This window comes from Harpia harpyja, chromosome Z (genome assembly GCF_026419915.1).
Source record: "Harpia harpyja isolate bHarHar1 chromosome Z, bHarHar1 primary haplotype, whole genome shotgun sequence".
Lineage (NCBI taxonomy): Eukaryota > Metazoa > Chordata > Aves > Accipitriformes > Accipitridae > Harpia > Harpia harpyja.
The window spans coordinates 5936528-5962896 of record NC_068969.1 but is presented as its reverse complement, the minus strand read 5'-3'; the positions used below and the strand labels follow the sequence as shown (position 1 = coordinate 5962896).

At 45.3% G+C, this 26369-nt stretch overlaps 3 protein-coding genes across 9 annotated transcripts in view; 2 read left to right on the top strand and 1 right to left on the bottom strand.

Moving 5' to 3' along the window:
* The window catches only part of HEMK1 (HemK methyltransferase family member 1), a 106752-nt gene extending 100377 nt beyond the window's left edge, over nt 1–6375 (top strand). The window contains exon 13 of the transcript XR_008233478.1: nt 5837–6375. The gene's annotated coding sequence lies outside the window, so the exon portion shown is untranslated. The remainder of the gene's footprint in view (nt 1–5836) is intronic.
* MAPKAPK3 (MAPK activated protein kinase 3) overlaps nt 1–26369 on the top strand; it is a 106201-nt gene that overhangs the window by 37127 nt on the left and 42705 nt on the right. For 3 of the 7 annotated variants that reach the window (XM_052776911.1, XM_052776916.1, XM_052776913.1), the window contains one exon: nt 20036–20383. In XM_052776911.1, the coding sequence (XP_052632871.1) occupies nt 20159–20383 (225 nt within the window). In that variant the 5' untranslated portion in view covers nt 20036–20158. Of the gene's footprint in view, nt 1–13215; nt 14141–18882; nt 18994–19281; nt 19549–20035; nt 20384–24379; nt 24448–26369 lie in introns of those variants that run through there. The other 4 variants (XM_052776910.1, XM_052776909.1, XM_052776912.1 and 1 more) reach the window with 4 other exon arrangements.
* Nucleotides 1061–10177, bottom strand: CISH (cytokine inducible SH2 containing protein). Its single transcript, XM_052776934.1, has 3 exons — nt 9589–10177; nt 4720–4946; nt 1061–4209 (listed from the first exon to the last, which is right to left on the bottom strand). The coding sequence occupies exons 1-3, from the start codon at nt 9633–9635 to the stop codon at nt 3707–3709; spliced, it is 777 nt and encodes a 258-aa protein (XP_052632894.1). The 5' UTR covers nt 9636–10177; the 3' UTR covers nt 1061–3706.

Sequence of the window (26369 nt, the reverse complement as noted above, 5' to 3'; positions counted from 1 at the left end):
CATTTCCTGGTTGGTGTGCAATGGAAATCTACCCACAGACTCATGTTGGTGAGGTTGTGGAAACAATGTTTGCTAGCGAATGCCAACCCCATGACTGGCATAGGAAGGACAGCACGTGCTTTAGGAATATTTTAAAGCAGTATTTTGAACTTTGAAGTCAGTGGATTCAGAAAGGGAGAATGATGGAGAGGAACTAGTTGAGCTTCTGTTTTTTTCTGAGCGTATTTTATTGTTTCCAGTGGTTGAGAGCATGCCGTGCCTTGCTTTGGGCAGGATGGGGGGACTGTGGCATGAGCATCTCTCCTGGGAAGTGAGTGCAAAGGGACCACAGTGGAGTCATGTACCAGTAATGGGGTTCCCTTGGTGCATTCCCTGCATTTCACAGAGGCAGGACAGAAGGGGTGGCCTGTCTCCTTCTGACACCATAGGGCAGATCCACCTCCCTGGTGGTTTCCCTACCTGCTGTGTCTGGCACGCGAGGTGATGAGAAGGGGAAAGGGTGCTGGGCCAGACTGCAAATACAGGGAGGCTGAGGCTCAGCGGCAGCAGAACATGGGGAAAAAGCTGATGCTGTGAGTCTCCCATCCGAAGCATGGTCTGCCTTTCATGAACTCGTCTTTGAACACTACCGTGAGCATAATTTTTCTTTGGGGCCAACTTGAAGCCTGCTGTAAACCAGTTGCCAAACTTCCAGTTATGTTCCATTTCCTTTCCCCTAGATTGTAATGGTTTTCTATGGCGCACAGAAGCAATAGAAAAATCATTCCTGTGGTTTTTTTACACCATTAAAGAACGTTCCTTCAGCCCTTGGTAACTTGGGACTTGGAGTCTGCCGCTGCTTGTCTGTGTGCGGCATAAACCAGGCCCACACTAATGATGATTTTGGTGTTAACTCTCCCAGTATCTGAAGGGCTTTTCTTTTTGTTAAAGGTTTTTGTGTCTTGTTTGAAAAAGATGGTCAAGGGTTTGCCCGGTCTTCTTGGGGAGGATTTCTGTGAATAGGAAATTAATTCATCCGTTTGGATTTTACCAAAGACTTTTACATCGAGTGGCTTTAAAATATATTTAAAATGTTTATTTAAAATCCAGGTCAAATGATTTTTAACAAACTGTGTCAAGATAGAAGAAACTGACTTTTCGGAGTAACTGTATTGTTTATTCTTTGTATTGCAGTAGCACCTAGAAAACCCTATTGTGCTAGATGCGGAACAAACATATAACAGAGATGGTCCCTGCCCATATGAGCTTACAGCCTTCAGCTTAGCCTCTGCATCATCCTGTTGGGGGATTAACCAGGCATTCATTCTCATTACGTGCTTCTGCCATTTTAGCTGGGCTCTCTTGGGGCAATGAGGTCAAACCTGCAAACTTGATTTCCTCATTACCCCCACCGGAGAAAAGATCAAGTAGGACGCAAGTTTCAGAGAGCTGAACAACTTGCCCTTTCCTGCTGTACGTTTCTCAAACTGACTTTTGACATGCTGTAGATACCAAGCCTGTGGCTGAGCCATGTAGGCTTCCTGAGATCACTGCTGCTCCTTGAAGAGCTGTGGTTTCCTTGTTCCCAGTGTCCTCAGGCAGATAGAGGTGTTTGGATAAAAGGAAGCCTTTTCAGTGGTTTATGGTTTATATTATTAAAAAAAAAAAGTTTTCTGTTTTGTTTTGCCTTCTAAGTTTTTGTTTCTTTCAGTACCTTCCCATAGTTGCTGCCGTGTGGGGCAGGGGGGAAGGATATAATAAAAAGCAAACCTGACATCACACATGCACGCTGTCAATCATCAAAGTATCAAAAACAAAGCTTGCAAGAGCACAAACGTCTATAAATGTGGAGGAAAAATAAGAAGGAAGGACACTGACTAAGCACATCAGGCCATCTTGTCCCTCTGGGCAGCTTTAAGTTCGGGTGGAAGAAACTCCACCTGTTTTTTGAGCTTGTCTCCTGGGTCACCATCTCATCCTTTTCCACCTCCTCTCTCAACCCTCTGGTATAGCTGGGATTTGTCTCTTCTGATTTATCGAGCCTTAGAGAGACAGTCCCAGAGAGGGATGAATGAGGAATCCTTAATATTGGTTCACGCTTGATCAAGTTATGGGGTCTTAGGGCCAAAAGAAGCCAAAAGATAATTTCTCTAGACCTGTCTGTTCCCTTCTCTACTCTCACTTGGTGGCATGGACTGGTTCCTACAGGCTGGGAAGGTGATGGGATCATGCGAATGAAGAGGAAGGGGCAACTTCTCTGTCTATGCTTGTTTTTGGACAGATCCCATCTGCTGTTTATCCCCCCTCTCCGCAAAAGAGCAAGGGAGAGCCCCTGTGCTTCATTTGCAGGGGTGTGAAAGGGATGGGGCACGAGAAGTAAACCCAGAGCAAAAAATCGAATTAAGGATAACAAACATGCAAGTCAGAGAAAGGGAGACGAGAGGTCTGGACCTTGGCAAACAGAAAAGTTGAATTGTGGTTTCCAGTGTGTGCTAGAGCCTAGCTCTGATTGAAGCCACACGGCTTGTGAATAATGCTGGCAGAAGCAGAGCAACTGGCAGTTTGGCATTGTGTTAGCAGAGAGGAAGGACAGCTCTTTCTACTGAGATGCTTCTAACTTGTTACCCCCCAGAAATAAATAAATAAATAAATATCCTGAAGCTGTGTGTGTCTTTGGTGCAGCTCAGCAGAGCTGTCTCCGAACGCCTGGTCAAGGAGACCCCTGTTCTTGCCCAACATCTCGCAAGGCAAGGGTAATGTCAGGGAACAGCACTTTCAAAACGCAAGCCGAATGCAGAGTGCTCTGAAACCAAATCTCTCTGCCTGCAAATAAGGAAGTTGGGTTTCTGATTACTTGTTTCTAAATGTTTTGTCACAAACTTCCTTTGGAGATGGGGAAGATGAAAAAAAATGGGATGAGTGCTCCTTGGCCCAAGCTCAATATCCAGAATCTCTCCTTAGAGCTCTCAAGGAAGAAGGGCTTCCTCAAAGAAGTCTCCTGTCCACAACCTGCGATGCAGCGTGCATCTCTGGGAGATGCACAAGCTGCTACCAATGTGCTTTGAGGTTACGATACCCGGCCCCCTGTAGCTAAGGAAGAAAAAAAAATATTCTTTACCTCTGTAGACGTGGGTCTTGATACAGTCATCTGAGTCCCACATAACCCAGAAGTCTGGGGGAGCTTGGATGTGGACTCCTGTGACCTGTTACAGGGACAGGCTCAAACAGGTACTATTTGGATGTGAATCCAAATCCAAATTCCCACAGATTTTTGGCTGCCAGTTGGCTGGGAGCCTTTATTCTATCTCTAACTCCACAAAAGAAAAAGAAATAAAAAACTATAAAGTAAAAGGTGCTTTTAAAATACCATGAGGAGAGAAACTGCCATGGAAATAAATAGCAAAAATAACAATGTTAACACTTCCGGTGTCACAGCAACTCTGAAATTCAAGTAGTGTGCACATGCCTACAGCACTTTCTCACAGCCGCTATCGGCGCAGCCTGAGGTTCAGAGCTCAGATTGTGTCCCGTTGTTCACTGAAACAACCAACTCCTCCCTGGCGCTGGAATGGATTTAGAGAGAAGGGGAGAGGAAGGATGGATGCAGTCTCTGCTGATAATCAGGTCTTTACTGTGCCCACCTGATGCCGCGCTTTAGCGGGACAAAGACACAAAGTTCTCTTATTTCTGTCCCTGTCTGTCATGCCTGAGATGTAATGGCCATGCTTCAGAGCTGGAACGGGTATTGCTTCAAATAGTCCCCCATCCGCCTGGGCAGAGGGAGCTGGTCCACGTCGGCTGTAGACTTGTTAATCCGTAGCCGGCACAGGTGCTGTAGACTGGGGATGTTGTCTTTGCGGCTGAGCGGCCGGATGAGTTTCAAGTGTACTGCAGCTGCTGCCATCTCTTTTTGCATGGGAGGTAGAGGAGACGGAGGCGGGTAAGGAGCCTCGTTCTTGCTTTCCATTGTGCAGGACATGACGTAATGCTGGATAAGACTGACCACATCTGGGAAGGCCAGGATGCGAGGTTTGGACAAGTAGTTTGAGTCTAGCCGGAACTTGCTGTCAGTGTATTCGATGCGCACATTGGTGGGACCTCGATTTGTCTTGACAGAGAGTGTGAACAGGTAGCTGGGGTGGGTGCTGTCCCGTACCAGGAAGGTGCCCTCAGGCATCTTTTGGAGATGCTGCTTGGCCTCACTGGCAGTGATAGATCCCCAGTACCAACCTGGAAAAGCATCCCAGAAAGAACTTGTTAGGGAAAGAACATATTAAAGGACTGGCAGTATATTTAGGAAAGCCTTGAAGCCTACTGAGTTCAGGGCCTGGGAAGCAACCAGGCCCAGACTTGGTGAGACCTTCAGAAACTAAGACCGTGTCAAGTTCTAAGGGTTTCCTGCCTATGCTTGTCATTGCTGCGCTGGGGCTTGGGATGAGGTTGAGTACTTTTGCAGCTATTGCAGTTTACAGAGAAAGAGGGGCCTTTTTGCAATTCTTTCTCCTGATTCAGTTAAAAAAGACAAAGCTTTTGCTTACGCTAGTAATAAATTACTTCATGACTCAAGTTTGTAGGCTGAAAATACGCTTGCTGCATCCACAAGAGTCAGCCATGGCTGCGACAGAACCAGGTTCCTATCTGAAGTGGGATCAGGAGATTCTTCCTGGAGCTCAGATTGCAGAGTTGGCTCCCTGCTCCCTATAGCCTTCTGACCCCGTGGCTTTGTGAGTTGAGCCTTACCAGATTCTCGCAGATAGGAGAAGGTTTTTGCAATGCAGAGAAGGTCTTCTTCAGGGTCTCGAGTCTGAGGTGGGTTGCTGTCTGGAACTGGTGCTGCAAAGGCAGGCGTGGACTCCTCCTGGAAGGCCGTAACTGGGAGAGGCTGCATGATCGGCTCTGACAATTCCACCGCAATGCCCCTGAGTGACAGTCTCCTGATCTTTTCCTCCGCCAGCAAAGGATGAGGTCTGAAATGAAGGGCATACTCTGCTATTTTTCCTTGCCTTGAAATACGTTGCAGTGTCTGTTCAGTGCATGCTACATTGTACTACAACACGTTATGTTTTATAAACAGATCCTCAATATGATTATGTTTCAAACAGAGAGAGGCAAGAGGGGAAAAATTACACAGCTAAAGATGAGCCCTTAGAAACAGGGAGAGAGAGTTGGCCTATTTTACCTTGTAAAAGGTGGTCTATCTTGCAGTTTAGGTTGATTTGAAACCTGATAGTTTTAGATCTTGCCTTTTAATATGTAGTTTCAGAGGCAGTAAGGTTCCTAGCAGCATTACAGCTTCACTTGCATCATTACAATGTTGGAGCATTTTTTTTTCCTGCCAGTGGGTTTGTTAGTCATTTGCTGTAGTATAATTAGAAGCAGAATTGGGAATAGCTTGGGGTTTGTCCTACCTGCTTTCTGCTCAAGGTTGACCTGATCCTAAATGTGTCTGTCTGTTAGAAATCAGGGTGAGCTGATCTTGTAGTAGAATAATGGGAATTCTTGTTTTAGCCAAGCCTGTGCACTACACGAACCCTAGCTTTCAATGGCATCACAGAGATTTCAGTGTGACTGTAATCCCTGCAGGATTACAGCAGTAGGAGGTTCTGCCATGGCTGGGCTGCTATGAACATTAATCCCTCTGTGGCCTAAAGAGAGCACTGGTGTAGCCATTCAGCATCCAAGTGCAGTTTCACAAAGCCTGGAGCTCTCACGGGCCATGGGTGCTCCCTCTCTGCAGCATGGAGATTTCTAAAGGAAGACAGAGCTCCAGGGGGAGGATGGATGTTTGGGGCCAGGGAAGTCTTCATTCCCAGGCAAGCTCCTGAGTAAAAACATTCATTTCTGTCTTTTCTTCTAGGCTCCTTGCCTTTGTGTGCCCTGTACTGCTGCATGTCCTGTGTTATATCCCCCACATGCACTCACTTGCTTGAGACGTTTTTTCAGACACTTAACATAAAAGGTGGCTGGGTTTCCAGAGAAATACGGCACAGTCCTCAACATGAGACCGGCACAGCACCATTGGAGCTGAAGGTGATTGCAAAAGCAGCAGCCACCTCCTCCCTCATCACTGAAGAGAGAAGTGGAAAGAGACTCTGAAGTCATAAGCACTACCAATCTTCCTCCTTCTCTGTGCTTTATGTGAACAGTGACACTCTAGATAGATACTTAAATGTGTTGTAAACTGATCTGCACCTGATCATAGCTGCACTCCACCTTCTCACACTGCTGAGTCTCAAGTATGGGATGGGGAGCAGGAAGAAGGGATTTGGGGGAAAAGTAGATTAGAGAGAACCTGAAAATGACTTCACAATGATTTGTGAGTGAGAGCCACGATCCGTTCCATGACTCTGCATTTCTAATAAAACCATGTAGGTTTGAAGTACGTTTTTTGTAAAACCACTGGTAACATTGAATCTACAAGGAGACAATTCTTGCCTGTGCAATACATGGCAAAACCCCACTATTGTGTTGGTATTTAGAAAAGAACATTCTTCCTTTTTCCATATGTCAAATCACTTTTCAGAAGCAGAATATCTACTTGGCATTCTTGGCATTTGATTCTCATTTCCTAATTTCTATTCAGGGGTAGGAAGCCAAACCTAGTAAAAGTGATTGCTGGCCCTTATCTTCACCAGGCACCCTTGATCACAGGGACTGTGTTTTCAGTGGCTTTCACAGAACAGTGGATCTGAATATACTTTTATACCTGGAGATTGCTGTTGGGAAACCTATTGAGTTCTCTTTTAAGTCCCACCTGAGCGATATTTATAGGTGTTGAGGGCTACATTTTTAAAGGTATTTGGGTATCTCCCTCTTAACGTCATGGTCATCACAAAAGTCTAGCTACCTGCCTTCTTGGGGAAAGGAGATTCCTGATTCTCCATTTCCCCCCTTTTTGAGTAAGGAGGACTATAAACCAGATCCTTCCCTGTACTGAACCTAATATAACAGTTTGCGCTGCGCAAAGAGGGTGTTACACAGGACTGTTGGCAGAGCATTCTCTCTCAGGTGTGCTCTTATGCCGACTGTTCACTGAGCTGAAAATGACTGTGACCGATGTTAAGTAAAATCAGTCCTGCACCACTCACTGCCTACTTGCTCCCCAGAACTTGAATACTGCAGTCCAAATTCCAAATCTCTCTGAACTTATATTCTCCTGGAAAATTTTTCTGGCCTACCCTGTGGGAAAGTTTTTGAACGCGAAGAAAACTTTTCTTATTCCTAGCATGGAAATACTTTTTTTTCTTTTTATATACCTACTTTGGAGAGGAAATTAGGAATTGGCTAAGAGACTGGGAAGGAAGGGAGAGAGCGCAAAGCTACGTGGGGAAATGTACTCCCATTTCATTGCAGGAAGTTGTTAATTTCAAGGGCTGTACCAGTTCACAGTTCAGTCCTCCAAAAGACACATCAACTACGTTGAATTTGTCAGTAGGTTTCTTTTACAGAGCCACTGTGGGTCTCCCTGAAGCAGAGCCCACATGCTTGAGATGAGGTTTCCCACTGTTCTCCCTCTCTGCTGCCTTATACTTCCTGCCACCTGAAGGTGAAGGAGCCCATGAGTCACTGTGGAGATTCTTCCACTGCAGCCGGAGAAGGGCCATGCTTATACTCTTCCTATTTTCCTTTTATATATGTGCCTTATGCTTCTCTCTCCGCCTACAAAAAGTCCTAGTGCAGCTGTAGTCTCAAAAGTGCATGGTGGGATTGGGAATTCTCATAGACCAGGAGATGCTGATGTCCTAAACAACTTTGTACATAGGTTGAAGAAAGAAGAGCTGCTGCTGTGACCAAATAGAGCAGCTCCAAGTACAGGAAAGGGAGAGCAGAGGGATCAGTGAGTAATGGCAGCTACAACTTTTAATGAAAGTACATTTACAAGAGGGTACAAGAGGGATAAGAAGAGTTTACTGGGATAAAGACATGTTAAAAAAGGTATGCTGACATGAAACAGCCAGCCCTTTAATGGGGCAAAGTAAGTATTTGAAAATAGTTAGTGCTTGTAAGAAAGAAAGTAGAGGACAGACATGGAGTATCAGGACTGAACAGAGTAAAGTATTAGTACAACAGCTGTGATGAACAAATATATAAAATTTGGCATGTCTAGCTGGTAGCCTGTGTGGAGTCTTGAGAGAAACAGCAAATGAACTTCCCTGGGCTTTGGCAATTAGTGTTTCAAAAAGCCTTGGAAAGCCAAGAAAGTTCAAGAGAATCAGGTATGTCTGATACCATTTAGGTTAGCTTTGCAGTTACTTTGCTGATAAGCTAAACTTTGTAACACAGTACAAATAGCAGAAGAAAAAGCATGTCAAGCTGCTCTCCCTTCCATCAGCCACGTCCCAAGACTCCCATGGGAGCTTGGTCTGAATAGGAGGGAGAGTATGGAGTCCAGGATATATGAAATCCTAGAGGATAACAAAAGCCACACAATAAATGGTCATAAAAAAAGATACAGAGAGACAACCATCTACACATCTGGCTACATAACAAGTTCTTAGTGGGTGAAGGGAAGCAGTAGCTCTGGTGCGTTAACCCTGGAGAAAAGCTTCAGATAAGGGTTTCACAAAGCCTAAGCTGAAAAATGAATTCCCTTTGCCGTGGCTATAGGAACTGCAGCAGTAGACTGAAAATGAGAGTGACAACAAACCCGCCTGAGGAGTAGGAAAGTATTGGTAAGCATGAGCTCTGCTTGGCTGTGGAACAGATTTTGGGGGAAAATGGCAGAAAAATGCCTGTCCTTTAGTCATTTAAAGCAGACAAGGCAAATGCATTTTCTCTGAGGAAAATCTGCTAAGTGCAGGAGGGATGGGTAATACTGACGTTACGGCTCAGGCTGAAACAAACGCTGACAATTTCCAAATATGCAGCATGTGTAAAAAATGCTGGATGATTCCTGCAGACCAGCTATTTATGCGTGTTGATGACCTGAGCTGATCGTAGAGACATTTGAGTGCCAATACACCGGTACCAGACACCGATACCAGAACAGGGACTTGGATGTTACCTGTTTTACTGAACAAAGGTGCTGTAATTATGCATGTACTCCTATGGCTTTCATTCTACAGAATGTTGTGTATGGGTAAGTCTGTATGTATGTATGTACGTACATCTAATCTTACCCATAAAAGCAGTAGAAAAATGAAATTATGTGTTTAGCATAAATATTTACTTAGAAATAGACAAAGAAAATCTGAACTCCAGGGAAGTTTTTCCCTGTAAGCGGTTTGTTTCCACCGGGACATTAGAGAACACTGACTGTGTTGGGGCTGTGTCCCCACCGGTGCTACACACACACACGCCACTGAACAACATGCTCCAGGTTTTTACTCATTTTTACTCCCCCCATGGACTTTGAGCACCATGTAGTTTTTCAGCAATAGAAAGCACGGAAATCAGGAATACTTCAGGGTCCCATGATCTTTGGCCATAGACTCTAAGCAGCAGACACTCGGGAGACACAGGTAGAACTCAGCACTTGGCCAGCGTAAGTCATTCCCCTTCCATTACAATCACACATGGCAAGTCACACAAGCTGAAAAACCGTCCCAGAGAATCTTACTAATTAATTATGAAACCACAGCTTTTAAAAGAAGGCTGCAAGTATCTTACCCCTGAACACAGAGGATCATGTCACTCCTGGACCAAGGGAAAAGCATTAAGTCTTCAAGAAGGTGGGAAATGCTTTCTCCTCTCCTCTTTTTCTCTTCTCGTCTCCTTTTTCTTTGCTTCTCAGAAGGAGCAAGCTAGTTCCCGCCTCTGGTTAGGGGTTCACGGTAAGAGAAGGCTGGAGAGTCCCAGCAAAGTCCTTCCGCAGTAGCTTGTGTTTCAGACACAGAAAAAGCCAAGCAGAAGGCGGATCGGGCTGCCTGAGAAAGACTTTGCAGATTGTTTAGCAACTTTGGCTGGGAAAACGTGTGCACTCTCAGTGCTTTAGAAAATAATGTGTTCTTGTTCTGCTTTTTCAGAAAAGAGCAACGAAAAAAGTTTTAAAAATAACCAGAGAAAAGGGAAATTACATCTATTTAAAGAGGAACTAATCTTCCTTCAGAGCAATCTCTTAGAAAAAATATTCAGAGCACTCTGAAATAGTAATAAATAGATAGCAATAAATAATATCTCCCCGAATGCTCAGGGGAAGAGAGCCGGCAGAGCAGCAACCTGCTTTTCCACTGACTCCTGAAGTAATGAAGCTCCGCAGAAAAAAAGAAGACCAAAAAAAAAAAAAAAAAAACCCCAACCACCAAACCCTACCAAGTAATCTTTTGTTTGCCCCTTTTAATCTGTTCCAGGAAGTGAGGGATTCCTGGAATCGCATTGTATTCACATCACTCTTCCGATAGCAGCCACGCGGAGCGGGGCGGGGGGGGGGGGGGGAGAAAAAAGAGAAGGTATAAATAGATGTGTCCGTAACGGCCGGGGGGGGGGGGGGGGAGCGGAGCCCTCCCGGGGAGGGGGGAAAGGGGGGGGGGGGCTGGGCGGCGCTGCCGGCCGCGCGGAGCCGGCGCCGCGCGTGTTCGCGGAAACGCCTTTGATCCATTTCCAAGAACTTTCCAGGAACGCGGGGCCGCCGCGGCGGGCGCTGCCAATCGGCGGGCGCTGCCAATGGGCGACGCCGCCCCCGCCGCCCGCCCGCCAATGGGCGACGCCGCCCCCGCCGCATGCGCGGGGCCGCCCGGCCGGCGGGGCGGGGGTCCGGCGGCGGCGGGGTTGAGGCCGGGCTCGGCGCGTCGCCCTGCCGGCCGTTTGTAACGTTCGTTTATTTAATCCGCGCGCGTTTCCGTCCATCCCCGTTTATTTTTGAGCGCTGGTAGCGGCTCTGCTTGTGCGTGGCTCTGTAAATGGCGCCTGAGCGACCCTCTCGCCTTTCCGCACCCCCCTTCCCCGGGCCGCTGGAGCGCCGGCGCGGCTGGGCGCGGAGGGAGGGGGCGGGCCGCGGGGCGGCAGCGACGGCCCGGTCGGGGGCCGGCGCCCCCTCGGCTGCCCGTGCCCTGCCGGTGGAAGGCGGCCGGCGGGAGGACGGTGTGTGCCGTAGCGGCGTGTCGTCCGGAGAGCGGAACGGCGGGTGTGGGGCTGGGTAGGGTGGCCTCGCGCCTCGGCCGTCTGGGAATCCCCCTGTGAATTTGGATTTCAGCCGGGCCAAGGCTCCTGGAAAAGGTTGCGCTGCCGCCATTTTGTCCTGCGCTTGACGATACCATCGTCAAGTTAAAATCGGGTGACCCAGGAGGAAGTACTTCAGTTACCGTTAGGGTTATTGAACCTTTTATTTCTGAACCCTTTATAACAAAACCTTGATCGTTCTTTTCCTGCCTTGAGTTGCCACCCCTTCACGTATCGGAGATAAGGGAGAATGTGAGAGTGGGCTGCCCGTCACCTCCATTGAAGTAGACTGAATATTTAAAAATACCAGTAATCATTGTGCTGTTCAGAACCAAAGTGGATGGGGCCAGGAGCAGAGGGGAGGGGAAGATGACGATAAGGACAAGGTTAGAAGGATGTTCTCACGGGCAGGACATGAGCCTGAGCGCAGGAAGCCTATGTTCAGCTCCTGACTCAGCCTTTAACTCCCTGCTGTTTCATTTAGCAGCTGCTTAGCCTTTTGCGTGCTTCCATCCGTTTACTACATCAGGGACAGTGCAGTAACGAGTGTTGCTAATAGTGCCGAGGGCCATCTAAGTATGCAGAGGGATGGGAATTTCATCACGCATGCACCCCTTGACCAGTTTGCTTCTGAGCCTAAGACGGACTTCAGCCGACACTTTCATCTGAATACGTGTCAATTCACAGGAGAGGCGAGGAGATAGCAGAGGAATTTCAGTCCTCACCCCTCCTGTGCGCAGGAAGCACAACAGTCAAAAGATCATTCGAAGGCCTACCTTCGCAGGTCTGGCACAGGGTTGCAGGGGGACGCCTGCATGCGTGTGCTCCTTCATATCTAAATCGGGCATTATTTAAAACCTTGTGTTGGTGGTGCAGCAGCACGATGGATTTGAACATAGCTAGACTAGAAAGTGGGAAGTGGCTGCTGTCTCCTGCAAGCTGTAGTTAACCTGCACATTCAGGAGGTATTTCATCTTCAGCCTTGGAGGGGACACTGAGATGATAGCTGTAGAGTGCCCTAAGGCAGGAATGCTGCAGCCTGGTGCAGACATTGAGAAGCTACCTTTACGTAATTTTTTTTTACTTAGAATTGGGCTCCATCTAGTGATCTTCTTCTGGAAAAGTCTGTGCGTGCAGGCTCTGTGCTGTTGGCTGAGTAGCCATTTGTTTCTCCGGAGCAGGAAAGCAATGCTAAGAAGCGTATAGTGGAAACGTCGCACGCAGAAACGTGTCTCAGTTGGCAGCTCTGTATTGCTGCTCTGTGGAAGCAGCACAGGTGTTCACACCAGTGCAGACACTATGTCATTCAGTATGCATTGCGTTCTGATGCAGTGTTTTTCCACCTGCAGTCACGAGATTCATGCCGCTCTTCTCAGGAGTCCTAGAGGACCCTGAAAGATGACCATGAAATTGAAGCAGCTAATGCATATGAGTATTAATGAAAGGAAGTTTCATTTCCACTGGGACCTTTTTTAGGGGCCCACCTCAAAAAAATATTCAGGCTAATGCCTGGGCTATTTTATCTACACAATTAGCAATTGGTTTTAAGTCAGGAGTGTTGAGTAGTACTTTATCACTCTACCTGAATGTTTTGCCCCTCATTGGCATTCCTCATGCATATGGTAATGCCCTAAGTAGGAAACAGAACAGTGTGCCCCATCTGCCAGTGCCCCAGGCCTTGTGCAGTTGGTTACCTGTGCACAGTCAACATGAGTTGCTGCCATTCCAACAAATTAGTTGTTTAAACCCAGTTTATACCAATATAAATGGCTCTCCAGGGTTCAACGTTGAAGAATTAGGACATTGCAGAGGCAGTAACAAGAAATTTTGTTGAGCGATACTGTTGAGTGATAGGGTTTAGTCATGAAAGGTATCAAAGCAAGCTCACACTAAAGTCAGGGAGGGAAGAAAAGCCAGAAATCGTGAGCCAGCGAGTCCCTTAGGAAAGTTCACCAACGCAACAGCACCATCTGCTGATAACTCTGTGTTTGAGCAGATGGGCGGCCCGAGTCCCCTTTCCACTGGGGGTAGGTTACACCGCTTCACCTGTACAGTTGGACATTTCTGTAATCTTGTAGAGTCGGTGTAAATGAAAAATGATATCCAAAATCGTAACTCTTGAGAGAGGTCGCTGTGACTGGAGACTGGATTTACCTTCACTGTAAGCTTGTACATGAAAGACTGAAAGAAAGTTGCCCCTCTGGCTGCTGCGTGGCCACAAGGCCATCTCTGACAATTGCCCTGTGTTGTTATGTAAGGAATAGCATGCGACCGAACAAACATTAACAATAATACGCATCTATTCCTTGTTTAGACAAGCCATCTCGTTATTTGAGTAGGGCAGGGCACACCAGTTTCTGTAATCAAGAACACACAAGAGGGTGATGAACTTACCGTTGTGGTTTTGATTTCCCAACCTGGTGTGGAGCAATGGAGGAGTCTCCAGGGTGTGGGTGAGCTGTGCCATGGATGTGGGGACATCTGAGCTGGCTCCATGAGAAGAAGAATGTGCATGAAAGCAATGGGCTTCATTTCAGGCTACAAAAAAATACCTTGGTGTTACTGTAAGGAACTCACCGTATTCGTTCTCCCTAGGCTTGCTGGCATGTGGTGACCTAGAAGATGATTGCAGTGTGGCATCTGTTAGGAACTTTTCTGCTTCTACCAAATGCTGTGTTTCTGCAAAAATTGTATTCCCGAGTGGCCTGGAAGGCCACGCCAGGACTATCAGATAATGTTGCCATACCCATTAGTTGCAGGATCTCTTTCAATGAAAGAAAGAGATTAATTTCTTGTGCTCCACTGCAGCATAAAATGAAGCACCATCTTCTGTAGACAGATTGGAAGATTTATAATGCTTTTGATTTATGATACTTCTATGAAAAACCCTGTCTTTTTTTTTTCTCTCTGCTGAAATGGAAATGTCCAACCGGTATCTCTCTGACTTCCTCTGTAAATAAGCCATGTCCCAGACCTCCTTCTGCTCTAAGATCCCCAGACAGCAACCCTTAAGTGGAGGAGGAGGGATGGAGCCTCCCAAAACCTTCCCAATGACCAAGACAAGGTATCTGTAATAATGTGTCCGAGTCCAGGATTATAAAAGCAACTGTTCCACCTTCTTCTCTATTTCTGTAGAAAAATACCTGCTGAGTATGTGCTAACAGGGAGGAAGTAATCTTGAGGAACTAAATCAGGTATTAGAACACACTCTCCAGATGGTGAGACTGGTGCTTTGAGACTTCTCGTTCCTTCACTAGCAGCTGGTTCACAGTTAGAATTTGTAATTCCTCCTAGAAACCATGTTATAATCCCAGGTCAGTGCAGAGGGTGTTGAGAATAAAAGAGAAGTTGTTCTGGTTTGGTGATCACAAAGCATCAGGTAAACATCATTGCCTATGAAGGACCTCTATAAACCTGTTTTTACCTCAGCCGTGGAAAGAAAAGAGCTAGGCTGTTTGCTGATGAGCTTTCCTGGTTGTATAGGTAATAGAAACTATTTCAGTTTCTGGCTTGTTGTTGGGCTTTTCTTTCTCTTTTTTTTTTTTCTTTTTGATGTCTGAGACAGATACCTCCACAGCAGAACTGAAAGACAGGTGAGAAAATATGTACATAGTCTCTGTTTCAGACCACTGTGTACATGACTGACTAAACTAAAGATCCTACAGGAAGCTTCTTTTCTTCTCCTTTATATCACAATGTTGTTCTGTAGAGCTGCCCTTTCTTTCTTTTAATATCACAGATGCAGTTTCTGAAGAACTTCCTGAGAGATTTCATAAGGTTGTTGCCACCACCCAATCAGACAAAGCTGTGTCCTCACTTCAACTTGACAATACAGAGGATTTTCTCTTTGGTGACATCTATATAATGCATCCCAGAGAGTGGATTTCTCATAACACACAAAAAATACATAGCTATTACTCAGAGGAAGCAATGTTTCAGAAAAACAAGTCACTATATTTTCAGCTGATGGTGATAATTTCTTTATTGTAGCTGATACTGATTTCCACAAGACATTGCTATCAAAGGACTAACCTCCATGCAAATCACTTTTGTATATAAATAAACTCAGCTAACTGTAGCATTCAGGTAAGTATCACTCCTCCAAAATATGCCATCCCTCAAAGAACATTTGATGACATTAGCTTTCCTAGCTCTCCAGATGAGAGCACACGCAGGCATTTAATTTCATTTTTGTTAAGAATGAGATATTTGAAAGTCTGAAATGTCTTTAATCCCAGATATTACTGTTACTGAGTTGCTACAGCATGGCAAAAAGGCAGTGAAAATACCCAGTGGGATAGCCAAAATTAACCTTTTGTATTTAAACAGTAGTGCGCTCTGTGTGTAACCCAGCTATCTGTGATATCCAAGACATGATAAAATCAGGAACAGTGTATCCAAACTGCATGCTGGCTAAAATATGAAGCTTCACAGGGTTAACACACTAGCTTAGAGAAAAGGGGCGGCTGCCCCAAAGCTTGTTGCAAGATTAGGGCCTTATTGTTTGGTTATTTTCTCCTATAAGCTACTCTTCTAGTTTGGGGCAAGGCAGGCATAGCTGAGCTATAGCTATAGCTTCTCTCTTGAAATAAGTTGGTTTGTGTTGTTGCTGTTGGGGATTTTGGTAAAAACAGGATTAATATTTAATTTACAGTTTTAGGCATTTTTGTGAGGATGAAAGAACTTTTACCATAGTGGGCTCTTATCCTGTAACAGTACTGTTTTTTTTAAAACTTCAAAAAGCAAACATCAATAAATAAATAAAAACGTCTTTTTCAATGAAGAATGTCCCCCAGCTCAATAAGCTGCAGTGGGCCTGTCAGCGTGTCCTCCATCAGTATGTCCAAAGGATGCTAACGCGGCTTGACCTGCCACGAGCACAAGGAGGAGCCACAGGATCCCCAGTGTAAGTTTCTGATCATATGAGATGTAATTCCCAGGGAGATATAAAACTGCCACTTGAAAGCAGACATTGTGGGAAATGCTCCCAGAGCCAGACAGGCAGACAGCTGCAGCCAGGGTGACCGCACTGTGCTCACTTGCCTTTAGGATGTCAGAGGTGTTGGGGTTAAATGGTTAAACCAGTTGTTAACTCTAAGATGTGTGCCTGAACCCAGCATGCTTGTCGTCCCCCCCCCCCCCCCCCCCGAGCTTGTCAGAGAAATTATAAAACCTTAAGCAGCTTAAGAGAGGGATATTACACAAATGAATGTTCTTGGCTCTGTACGAACTGCGTGTGGATTGCAAAGGCTGGGATTTACAAGTGGGGGAACTTCAGAGTGGGTACCCAACATGGGTTTGCAGGTACAGTCACTTAAGACAACCACAAACTATAGCAGAGTCATTTCACTAGTGCAGCACCCAGACTGCTTTGGGGCTGCCCAGCGTGGTCAGAATAACATTGAATAAAAAGCATCAGCTAAGCAAGATCAGGAGAGATGTCCAGTGGAAGAGGTTTAGAAGTTTAGTCCAAGAGCACCGGATACTTTTGGCTGTTACTTACAGTATCAGATTGCCACCTTGTTACTTGTGAAAACACTCTGTTGCAAAGACTTTTAGATATTGAGAAATACTGTCTTTGTCATTGGTTTTAAAGATTTTCCGCACATGATATTCGTGTTTTGCCTGGGGTAAAGATATGCTTTGTGCTCAGAGAGCCTATCTAAGACAAAAAATGAACACAAAAAGCAAGGGAGTATAGTTGCTTTTTGTTCCTCAGCTGTGGTCATCCTTGTGTACTGTGAGGCTATTTGATACTTGGGATGGTGCTGGAAAGGCTTTTTCAGAATTTATGGTGGGTGAAATTGGCAGAAGGCTGGTGTAAGGCCTTATTAACCATGATTCACACTGGGTTTTTAAGGGCTTTGCCCTGTTTAAACTTATTACTGGTAAAACAGCGAACTTTGCTAAGAGTGTATACAGACAATATTGAGTAGTGAACCCAAACAAGCATAACCTTCAGTAAGATACCATTTAAAGCAGTGCCTTGAAACATGTGTTTTGTATCCTACCAGTTGAACTCTTCTCAGTGGGAGACTGTTCATAACTGAGACGTGTAGAACCAACTAACTTCACACAGAAGAATCCTGTCTTATTCCCTCATCTTTCCTCCTTTTTTTCCACGCAAAGCTTATTTTGTAGAAACTCATTCTTGTAATAGTTAGAAAGAGTCATAATTTCTTAATGAAATTCCTTGCTTCTGACACACTCTGTAAAAAATAGCAACCCCTTAAGTAGACATCTGTTTGGAATTTTTGCAATGCTTAATATTTCCCAGAATAGGGCCGTAAATAGTCTTCTGCTAGCTTTAATGTGCTAGCCGTTGTAACTTGTGCTTGCTTTGGTCAGCCATAGACTTTTGTATAAGAGTTACATGGAAAGATCAGAAGTGGGGCTGGGAGCTACAAATTGGTGTGAGCAAGTATACTTCTCGTTATAAAATATGGAAGAGAGATGAGAGATTTAGAAGTTTTCTGAAGGGTCTGGCCCCCAGTGACTGTGAGCTGGGAAGAGGACTATAGTTACCTGTTGCAAAGAGAAGTAAATTACCATCCAGGACAAATAAAACAGCAAATACAGGCAGAAGCCGTGGGAAGGAAAATAAGAGCAAGCTGCTGACTACAGAACAGTGCTATTGAAGGCTTGCAACCTGGGAGCTTACAGTTATGTATATGCTTCCCTGAGATTGCCACAGTGGGAGGTGGTGCAAAGCCTAAGAAGGCTGGAAGCCAAACCTGAGAAGGAAAGGTTGGGAACAACAGATTTCCTCTGGGACTTTTATTGCCCAGAGTAGGTGAACTGAATCAGGGGACCAGGCCCTCCAGTAGCTGAACTGCTGAAAGCCTGGAAGGGAAACCTGAGGCAGAATAGCTGTAGCATCACATCACAAGGCAATAGATATACTGCAGATCTGCATCCTGCTAAGTTGAACTACTTTTTATCCCTTGGAGAAAGGACTCATTAGCCCTTTTAATTATTTTCTGAACCGCTAGAACTCCAGATGCCATTATGTTATGTAAAATGACAAATGTATTTTTAACTCGTAAAGCATGTGAACTTTAAGCTCTTTCCAGTGATACAAGTACAGCTCCATTTCAATGCATGACTCATCTTCACATGTAGGAAAAACTCAGCATTTCACATCCCTATAACTACACTCCGTGCACCAGCGAGGAGCGACAGTTGCTGTGGGAACCATCACTTTTAATATCCTGACTGTGCATACAAAAGCACAAAGAAATACTGTCGGCTTATTTGGCAGAAAAGGTCGTCTTTAATAACAGCACCGACTATTTCGGTAGCCATAGCGCCTGAAGGATCACAGTCTGTCCAGCATCGAGTCCCAATGCTTCGCTCCGTAGCAACAGCCTTACTGTTTAAGAACGCGTCAGTCCTTTCCCCTTCCTAAAACGAGCGGTCGGGGGGGAAGGGGCCGGCGGTGCCCCGGGCCGGGCCTCCCCTCCCCGCCACCGCGCGGGCGCGCTGCGGCACAAGCCCGGAGCCACCGAGGCAGCTTCGTCCCCCACCGCTCCCCCTCCGGCAGGGCCGTTTACCTCAATAAATACCTTAAAAACACCGCCCTACGCAGGGGATGTTCCCCGCCACCCGCTCGTCCTTCCCCGGGGCAACCTGTCGCCCTGCCCCACGCAGCCCCGATGAGGCGGCTCCCGCTCCCCTCCCAGCCCCTGCGGGGCACGGGCCGGCCCGACCCCGGGGGAACCTCACGGTTCCCCCGGGGTCGGGCCGGTCCGGGCCCCGCCGCGGGCGGTCTCGCCTCAGCGCGGCGGCGGCGGAGGGGGGGAGGAAGGCGGCGCGCACCTGCCCATGGCGTCGGGGCGGGCCCAGGCAGAACCCCGCCTTCCGGGACTCCGCACCGGGAAGCCTCGGCTGGGGCCGCGCCGCGCCGCTCACAGGCAGGTAACCGTCCTCCGGCGGGGCTCGGCGGTGGAGTTCCCCCACCGTCAACCCTCCGCTACCACCCCCCCCCCCCCAATCTCCCCCCCGTGGGGTCTGCCTCGCCTCGCTTCACCTCACCTCACCTCAGGGTTTTCCCGCCTCGGGGTTTTCCCGCCCTCCGCCTCGCAGTGCGGGGAGGGGGGGGGGGCTGGGGGAGCCGCCCCGCCGCTGGGTCTCACTGAGGGAGCTGCTCCCTCGCCCGGGGCGGCTGTCTGCGGGGCAGGCCTCGGGCCCGGCAGCCCCACGGCGTGAGGAACGGCCCTCAGCCTCCCCGCCGTGCTTCGCCTGCTCGTGGCTCAGCGGTGTTAACGGGGCTCGGAGGCCCTGGCACCGGTACCTTCCCCGGGCCTATGCTCCTGAGAGGCCAGAGGCCCTCTGGTCCCCAGCGGGGTCAGGCAGCTCCTCGCCTTTGGGAGCCACACCGTTGCATCTCGACGTACCCGAGTTTTTAGGTGGTTTGACGGTCCCCTAAGTAACGCTGCACCTGCCCCTCGCTCTGTGGACGAGGGCAGTTTGGTAAGCGCTGGCTCAGCATCAGGTCCGATGTGTGCCCAGGTGGTGCCCCTCTGGGGTTTAATCCAGGTATTTGTGGTTCTCTTGCGTAACTTGGAGCGTCGAGATGAGGCAGGGGACCACTGCGGAGATTTCTACATAAAAAGTTGAGGCAAGAAGTTGATGCAGGTTCATAAGCTCCTTGAAGCAGAGGCTCTCTCTGCTCTGTGGTACAGAGCTTAGCTAAGTAAGACTTAAGTCCAAGACTCAGCGCAGGCGCTTGTTGCAGTAAAAGCAGTAATTTATAACTGCAGACTGATCGCTGTGTATATTGGAACTGAGGTGACTGGTCTGTAAGGCTAAACAAAGTGTGCTTTCCTGAGGTCAACCTCTGCTTTTGGTCTCACTAGCACCTGGTCATCTTGTTCAAAAAAGGAAGAGAGAAAAGTAGTGAGGTGGGAGAACGGTTAGTTGACATCAATTGCTAATACTGGTTTACGTTTTTACTCAGGACTAAATGGCGAGCAAATGGACTGTTTGAAGCAGTGGGTTTGATCACCTAAGAGGAGGGACTCTGAGGATACCCCACAGGGAATCTGTTGGGTATTTCTGTCATCTCAGACTCTTCCCTGATATGGAACAAAGTGAAGGTGAACAGGAATCTCAGCCAGAGAGTCACGTGGAAAGCAAGAGCAGTGTGAAATCCTTGCCTGGGGGAGCGGCCCATGTCAAACTGGAGATAAAAAAACATGCAGTTACAGATGACTACAAACTCTCCAAACGGGTGCTAGGGTTAGGAATCAACGGCAAAGTACTGGAGTGTTTCAACAAGGAGACAGGCCAAAAATGTGCTTTGAAGGTATGTAGGCTTTTTCTTTTTTTCCTTATTTATGGCTTGGAGGCCAGAGTTCACTTCCAAAGCCCTGTAAAAGCTACTTGTTGTGTTGTTTGCATTTTACAGAGAGTGCTGCATGAAGAATTTGAATATGTGAAGATGTTTGCTATTACTTACACCATTGTAGTCCAAACTTGAGTCTTTTCCAGAATATTCTGTCTGAGCTTCCAGGAGAATGTTATCAGCTGTGAAATGCTCGTGTTCATATTTAAAAGACAAAAAAGCGGGGGAGAGAACAGTGTCTTGGTGTGTTCTGTGAGAAAAGTTGCTAGATTTTGAATGAAATTCTTATGCAATACTTGGGAAGGAAACTATTTTGGATCTTGTGCAATGAAATAGGCCTAAACTGGGAAGTATTTAAATGTTCATTGGTCTTCAGGCTTTCCTCCCTTTGAAGACTTTTCTTAAGGGGCATTTCTAGTTGTTTACTCACTCTCCTCTTTATTTTTGCAATGCATTTACACAAGGGTATTACCTGGGAAAGCACTGATTACACCAGTATGGCAAGTAAGTTTAGTAGATATTTATGATGATAAGTACCACTTAAATAAATGGAGCAATAAATAACCATTCATTAGAGAACATAAAGGTTGCCTGCCTTTTGCTCTGCAGCTTTTAAACTTGAATGTTTCCCTGATGCTTTTAAACCACATCGTTAGAAAAAGCAGCCCAAATGAGAACCGGGATGGTTCTGTATGTTAAGACTGAAAACCAGCTGAAGTAATTGTCATGAGAATTACTTAAGAATGTTACTGAGTCCTTGCCAGTGTTAATCTGATTAGGTGGGATGTCTAGAAGGCTTACAGGTACCCTTCCTTTTCTTAAATCTCACACTCCATGTTTGCCGACAGCAGCACAAATATGCTAGTGGTCAGCTGGAAGGTCTGCCAAGGTCTGGGTACGGTCTTACCTTTACCAAGCTAGAACTGCTATCGCCAGCAAAGCCTTTGCACTTTGATAGAGCAGCCTGGAAATATCTGGTAGCTTTCTGTATTGAAAAGGTTTTTAATAGAGGAACTAGAAAAGCTTATAATACAATAACGTGCTGATTAATTCACGTTTCCAACACTCTCATTTTCTTTGTCACACTGGTTTTTGTATTAGCTTCACATAGCTGACTCACAGAAGTTTTATCATGGGGAAACGGGAGGTTTTGGAAAGCAGACTAGAAATACTGGGGGTTTGCGCCTGCACAGGGGAGCGTCAGGTTTTTACAAGTCTGAGGTGATCCATTAATCGGATCCTTCTGAAGTGCTATCAACGTTAATTTCTATACTTTGCATACTGTGATGAAGGATAATAGTTAGTACTAAAGCTGTTCTGCTGTTTCTGAAGACTTCAGTGGCTTTGTTGCTGATTATAGACCATTCATACTTAAAAGGTTTTGCAGTCGTAAGGGCTGGAAGCATTTTGAAGTGGAAGTTGCCATTCCAGAGCACAATCCAGTGGCAACAAGTGTGTTCCAGAGCAAATTCTGTTGCTGTGGAATCAAATAGGAAATACATTCCTATGGGTACTAGCATCTGTAAAATATTTTTTTAATTCAGCACTCAGAGTTGGGGAGGGGGAGAAGAGAGGTAAAGTTGCTGTGCCCTGACAGAATGTTCTCTGCCTGATGGGGAGGAGGAACCTATAGTAAGTGGATACTATAATACCAGTTTCTGTTTAGCACTGATTGAGTTGGCTGATTTTTTCAGAACTTTTAAAATATATTAAGGACTGAAGTACCCCCTCCCTTCTGAAACTGGAGTTTTGTCAGTAATGGCTAATATATCACTGAAATTACATTATATATGTGTTTGTCATCTTCCCCCCACCCTAGCTGTAGAATGTGTGCACTTTTCTTCTGAAAGGGACAGAAATATTAAGATGTTTATGAGTTCTCTAGGGAGTTTAAATGGCAGATGATAGTTTGGTGCTTGCATGTATGTATTTCTCATCGTTATGAGTTTAAGTGCTGAATAAAAAGTTAAATATGCAATTAAGTAAAACTGCCAGCAGCCCGGAGAGAATCCGCTATTCTCTCCAAAGATGTTCTAATGAGAAGATTGCCCAACAAGGAAGGATAAAAACTGTGCTTGGTTAATTGGCAAGAATAGAAAGATCTTTTCCTAGCCCTGAAGATATTTGCAAGGATGAAGTATTCAGTGGAAGTTTTTCTGTTGGTTCTTGTGAAACCTGAACTGGGCCACAAAAGTCCTAAACCTGCTCCAGATGAGACTTCAGAGCAAACCATCCAGTCAAAACAGTTATGGAAAAGGGACAAGAAACTTGGGAAAAAAATGTTCAGAAACAGCTTCAGTGCAGAATTCTCTGTGTAGGGACAATAGGGCCTTGGCGTTTCTGCCTTGCCACTGCTCATACTTCCTAGGTGTGATGGCAGGGCTGTCATTCACTTACAGGAATAGAAAGTGGAGGCTGATGAAACTGTCACAAGAAAAAAAAAAGAGTGGTCTGACAGGTAAAGAGAAATGTAAAGATTGAATTGCAGGTTGAACAGGAAAAAAGGGATGCTGGATGGATTTTTTTTTTTTTTTTTCTGGAGGTTGCTTGTGCAGTATCCATTGAGATCTATGTATATTTGTGGACGAATACTTCAGGTATGAGTGTGCTCACTGTAACCTGCTCCTGGGAAAGGAAAAACATCACTTCTGCTCCTGAAGATAAAGCGTAATAGTCTGTTCCCCTTCACACCAAACTCGCCCATTAAAGCAGCTTCTGACTTGGCAGATGGCACTGCTTTCTGCCTGCAGGTTTTCTTTTATATGGGAACACAGCCAGCACAGCCAGGATCTGGATAGAAATTACTCAATGGAAGGAATTTTAACTGAGGTACTCGAAAGGAAAGGGCTCGAACAGGCAGAAACATTCGTCCCCAGAGCCATGTGTCAGTCAAGCACTACATACTGGAATTGGGAGGTTTCTGTTGTCGTCTTTAGTCTGTGGCCATAATTGGAACTAGTTAGAATTCCACTAATCATTTTAGAGTGGGAAAACACAAGACATCCTCTCAGAGGTACTGCAGGGCTTTGGTTATTTTCCTAAAGTATTATGTGGCTTAGTTTGCTCTGCTTGGCCTTGTGATTTGCTACATGCTTTTACAATGTGCTGTCAGCTTTGTTTCTCTTAGATTGAAATGCCACACACATTGCTGTCCTGCTCCAGAAAATCTAATCTGGTTACTCACTTAGACGCATAATGACATTTTGGCTGAACAGCACTGTTTCCAAACGGTGAGAACACAGGGATTTAGAAAAGTAGAAGCATAAAGAAAACTGCTGTGCAGGACTGTGGCCTTCTAGAATGCAACTCTGTTTTGGTCTCTCTCTCCCTTACAAATAGAAAACCTTCTCGGATCTCTTTCCATAGTTGATCCAGAAATAGCAGTCAAGTGAAGTCTAGTCACTGTTCTATTTTTATCTCTTCTTTGCCAGGCTGCCCCCTTCTGTTCACTTTACCTTTTGGGGCTAAAATTTAACCTCCACTCCTTTAACACTGTCAGCAACATGAGGGTTCTCTGCTGTTTTTCACAATCCTCCCTGGTTTTAGGGAGAGGAGGAGACCAAAATAGCTGACTACCTGTGAGAATAAATGTGGACTCCTGGGACTTGCCTCCCATTAAAAAAACCCCCAGCCTACGGTTCCTTGTTTTTCTTTTTTTCCCTCACTTCTTTTTCTTTTCTTTTTTTTTTTGTTTTTTTCTTTGGCACAAATTCCTGCTAAGTGGTGTCAAAATAATATTTCAATGCATTTGATGACCTGCTTTATTTTTGTGAAAGATGGTAGAAAGGGCTCAGACAGAGTTGGGATCAAGAAAAGAGAGCTAGAGAGTGTTCTGCTGGGGTACTGGGACTTCTCTGCAGCTTCAGGATTTTGGTGGATGTTTCAGGATGTAAAAACAGTGTTACATGTTGTTGGCACACCATTCACCTTCAGTAAACAGATGTTGCTTATTTCCAGGAGAAGAAAAGGAAGGACAATTCAGGCATAGCAGCAAAACAAAGACCCTGGAACTTCAGGAAAAGAAAGTATGTTGGATATGAGTGTATTGGTACTTTTGATATGAAAACTCTCCTGAATAACAGTATAGCAGTTGTAAAGTGCTTCTCCCCTAAGCACTGTGCATATGCACCATATACTGCAGCTGCCTTCCAGTCATCTGAGACTTCTGGGTTAAGGCAGAGTATATATGAATGGACCCACTGGTTCATAGGTCTTACCCTCCAGAATAAATAGTGAGTTAAGCCCTGACCTGCCTCATGGAAAATGTCCTGTGCTGCTAAGTGCGAACAATACAGTCTACATGACTTCCTGATTTGAAGACAAACAGGTAAAGTCTGAAAGTTAAATAAAGCAAAAAGCAAACACAAAAATGAACAGGCTGCTTGCCTTTTAGATTTAAGGAACTTTTGGTGAATGATATAAATGATAATCATAGAGTAGGAGGCTCTACTGTTATCCGTAAGAATATTAGCATAACTTTGTGCTCAGAAGGAAGGAAAACAGTAATGGAGAAAGAAATTTTGCAAAGAAAAATCATTCCTGAAATGGTTCTTGAAAACCACACATGGTACTACATAGAGAATGTTGTTCTGCTTTCCAAAGTGGAGTCGTCGTGGAGAAAGATAGTCATTCTGCATCACCTTAACTTCATTTAGTCTTGAGCTACGTTTCTGTCTCTCACTCAATTTTAGTGTTTCTGATTACGTTAAATAATACTACATCATGTAAGCTAATTGCTGGATAATCTGTTTTCAGTTAGAGTACCATGAAGTCAGGTCATGATTGCTCACAAACGGGAGACTGTACAGTCCAAAGTATCTGTTTTGCAAGTTATCTGAAGAGCTGGTACTTTTAAAATACCTTGTTTATTGCCTGAAATAAGATGATGATCAAGGAAAAGAATGCAGCAGTGGAGAAGGCAATGCACGCAGTGAAAGTGAAGGTTATTTTAGGCTGACTATTTATTGTAGAATAGGAAATGTTAACAATCTTCTTAGTTCTATAGGTTGCATTTTTAGAAGAGAAGAAAATTACGCCAGATTAGGAATGAAACATTTCAACATTTTCACAATAAGGAAGAATAATGTACTAAGAATAATAAGGAAGAATAATTGTACTAAGCTAGAACTGTTGTGGGAATTCAGGGGAACCAAGTGTAATTGTTGGTTAGGGTTTGTGCAGGATGAAGGAGCTCTTGCTTTACTGGAGTGATGTATGTTTCAGGGGTAAATTAGCACTTTCTAGTGAAGTATTCTGTAGTTCCCTCTTACCTACCATGTTTCCTGCAGCCTATTTATACTGGTTTATCTCATGCGACAGTAAATTCAGTGTCAGTAACACAGCTGAGTGTGAGTAATAAACTCCAGGAGCAATGTGTTGTAGATCAAAGCCAGACAGAGCGTAGAATGAATAGGAGTTCAGAAAAGTTCTAGTTAAATGGCAGCCCCCAGTGTATGGAGGAGTACTTAAAATATGGATAGCATGAGACTGGTCCTTGAATTTTATCCTTCAGTGCCAATCTTGGCAAGTATTACGTAAATATGCATAAAATACCTAAAATAACATTCAGTCGATTAAAAAGTGGGTCGTTTCTACTGCTACAAGAATTGTTTTTAAACCAGTGAGTCATTCAAGACCTGAGTCTTTGAGCACTTTGTACGTATTTGGGCCAGAATGGCACCTTCCAGAGTGTCAGTTGGACTAGTTAATTTAACAAAGGTGGACTTCATCAGTTTACTTTGAAGATCTGACATTCTTGACTGGTCTTTTCCTTATTTGAAATACAGCAAATAATTAAAAAAAAAAAAAAAAAAAGATGAGCTTGGTCTGAAATAATAAAACCATGTGTAGTAAATTCTTACTGGGTTCAGTGGCAGTTTATTAAGCCTAAAAAGTGCAAATGGAAAGGCAAATGCCATAAACTATTAAGTCATCTTGAAAAAACAAA

Coding starts and splice junctions, on each gene's coding strand:
- CISH (XM_052776934.1), bottom strand. CDS start 9,635: ATGCTTTTCCCTTGGTCCAGGAGTGACATGATCCTCTGTGTTCAGGG. Junction 4,947..9,588: donor ATGATCCTCTGTGTTCAGGG/GTAAGATACTTG, acceptor CCTTCATTTCAG/ACCTCATCCTTTGCTGGCGG. Junction 4,210..4,719: donor CTCCTATCTGCGAGAATCTG/GTAAGGCTCAAC, acceptor ATGCTTTTCCAG/GTTGGTACTGGGGATCTATC.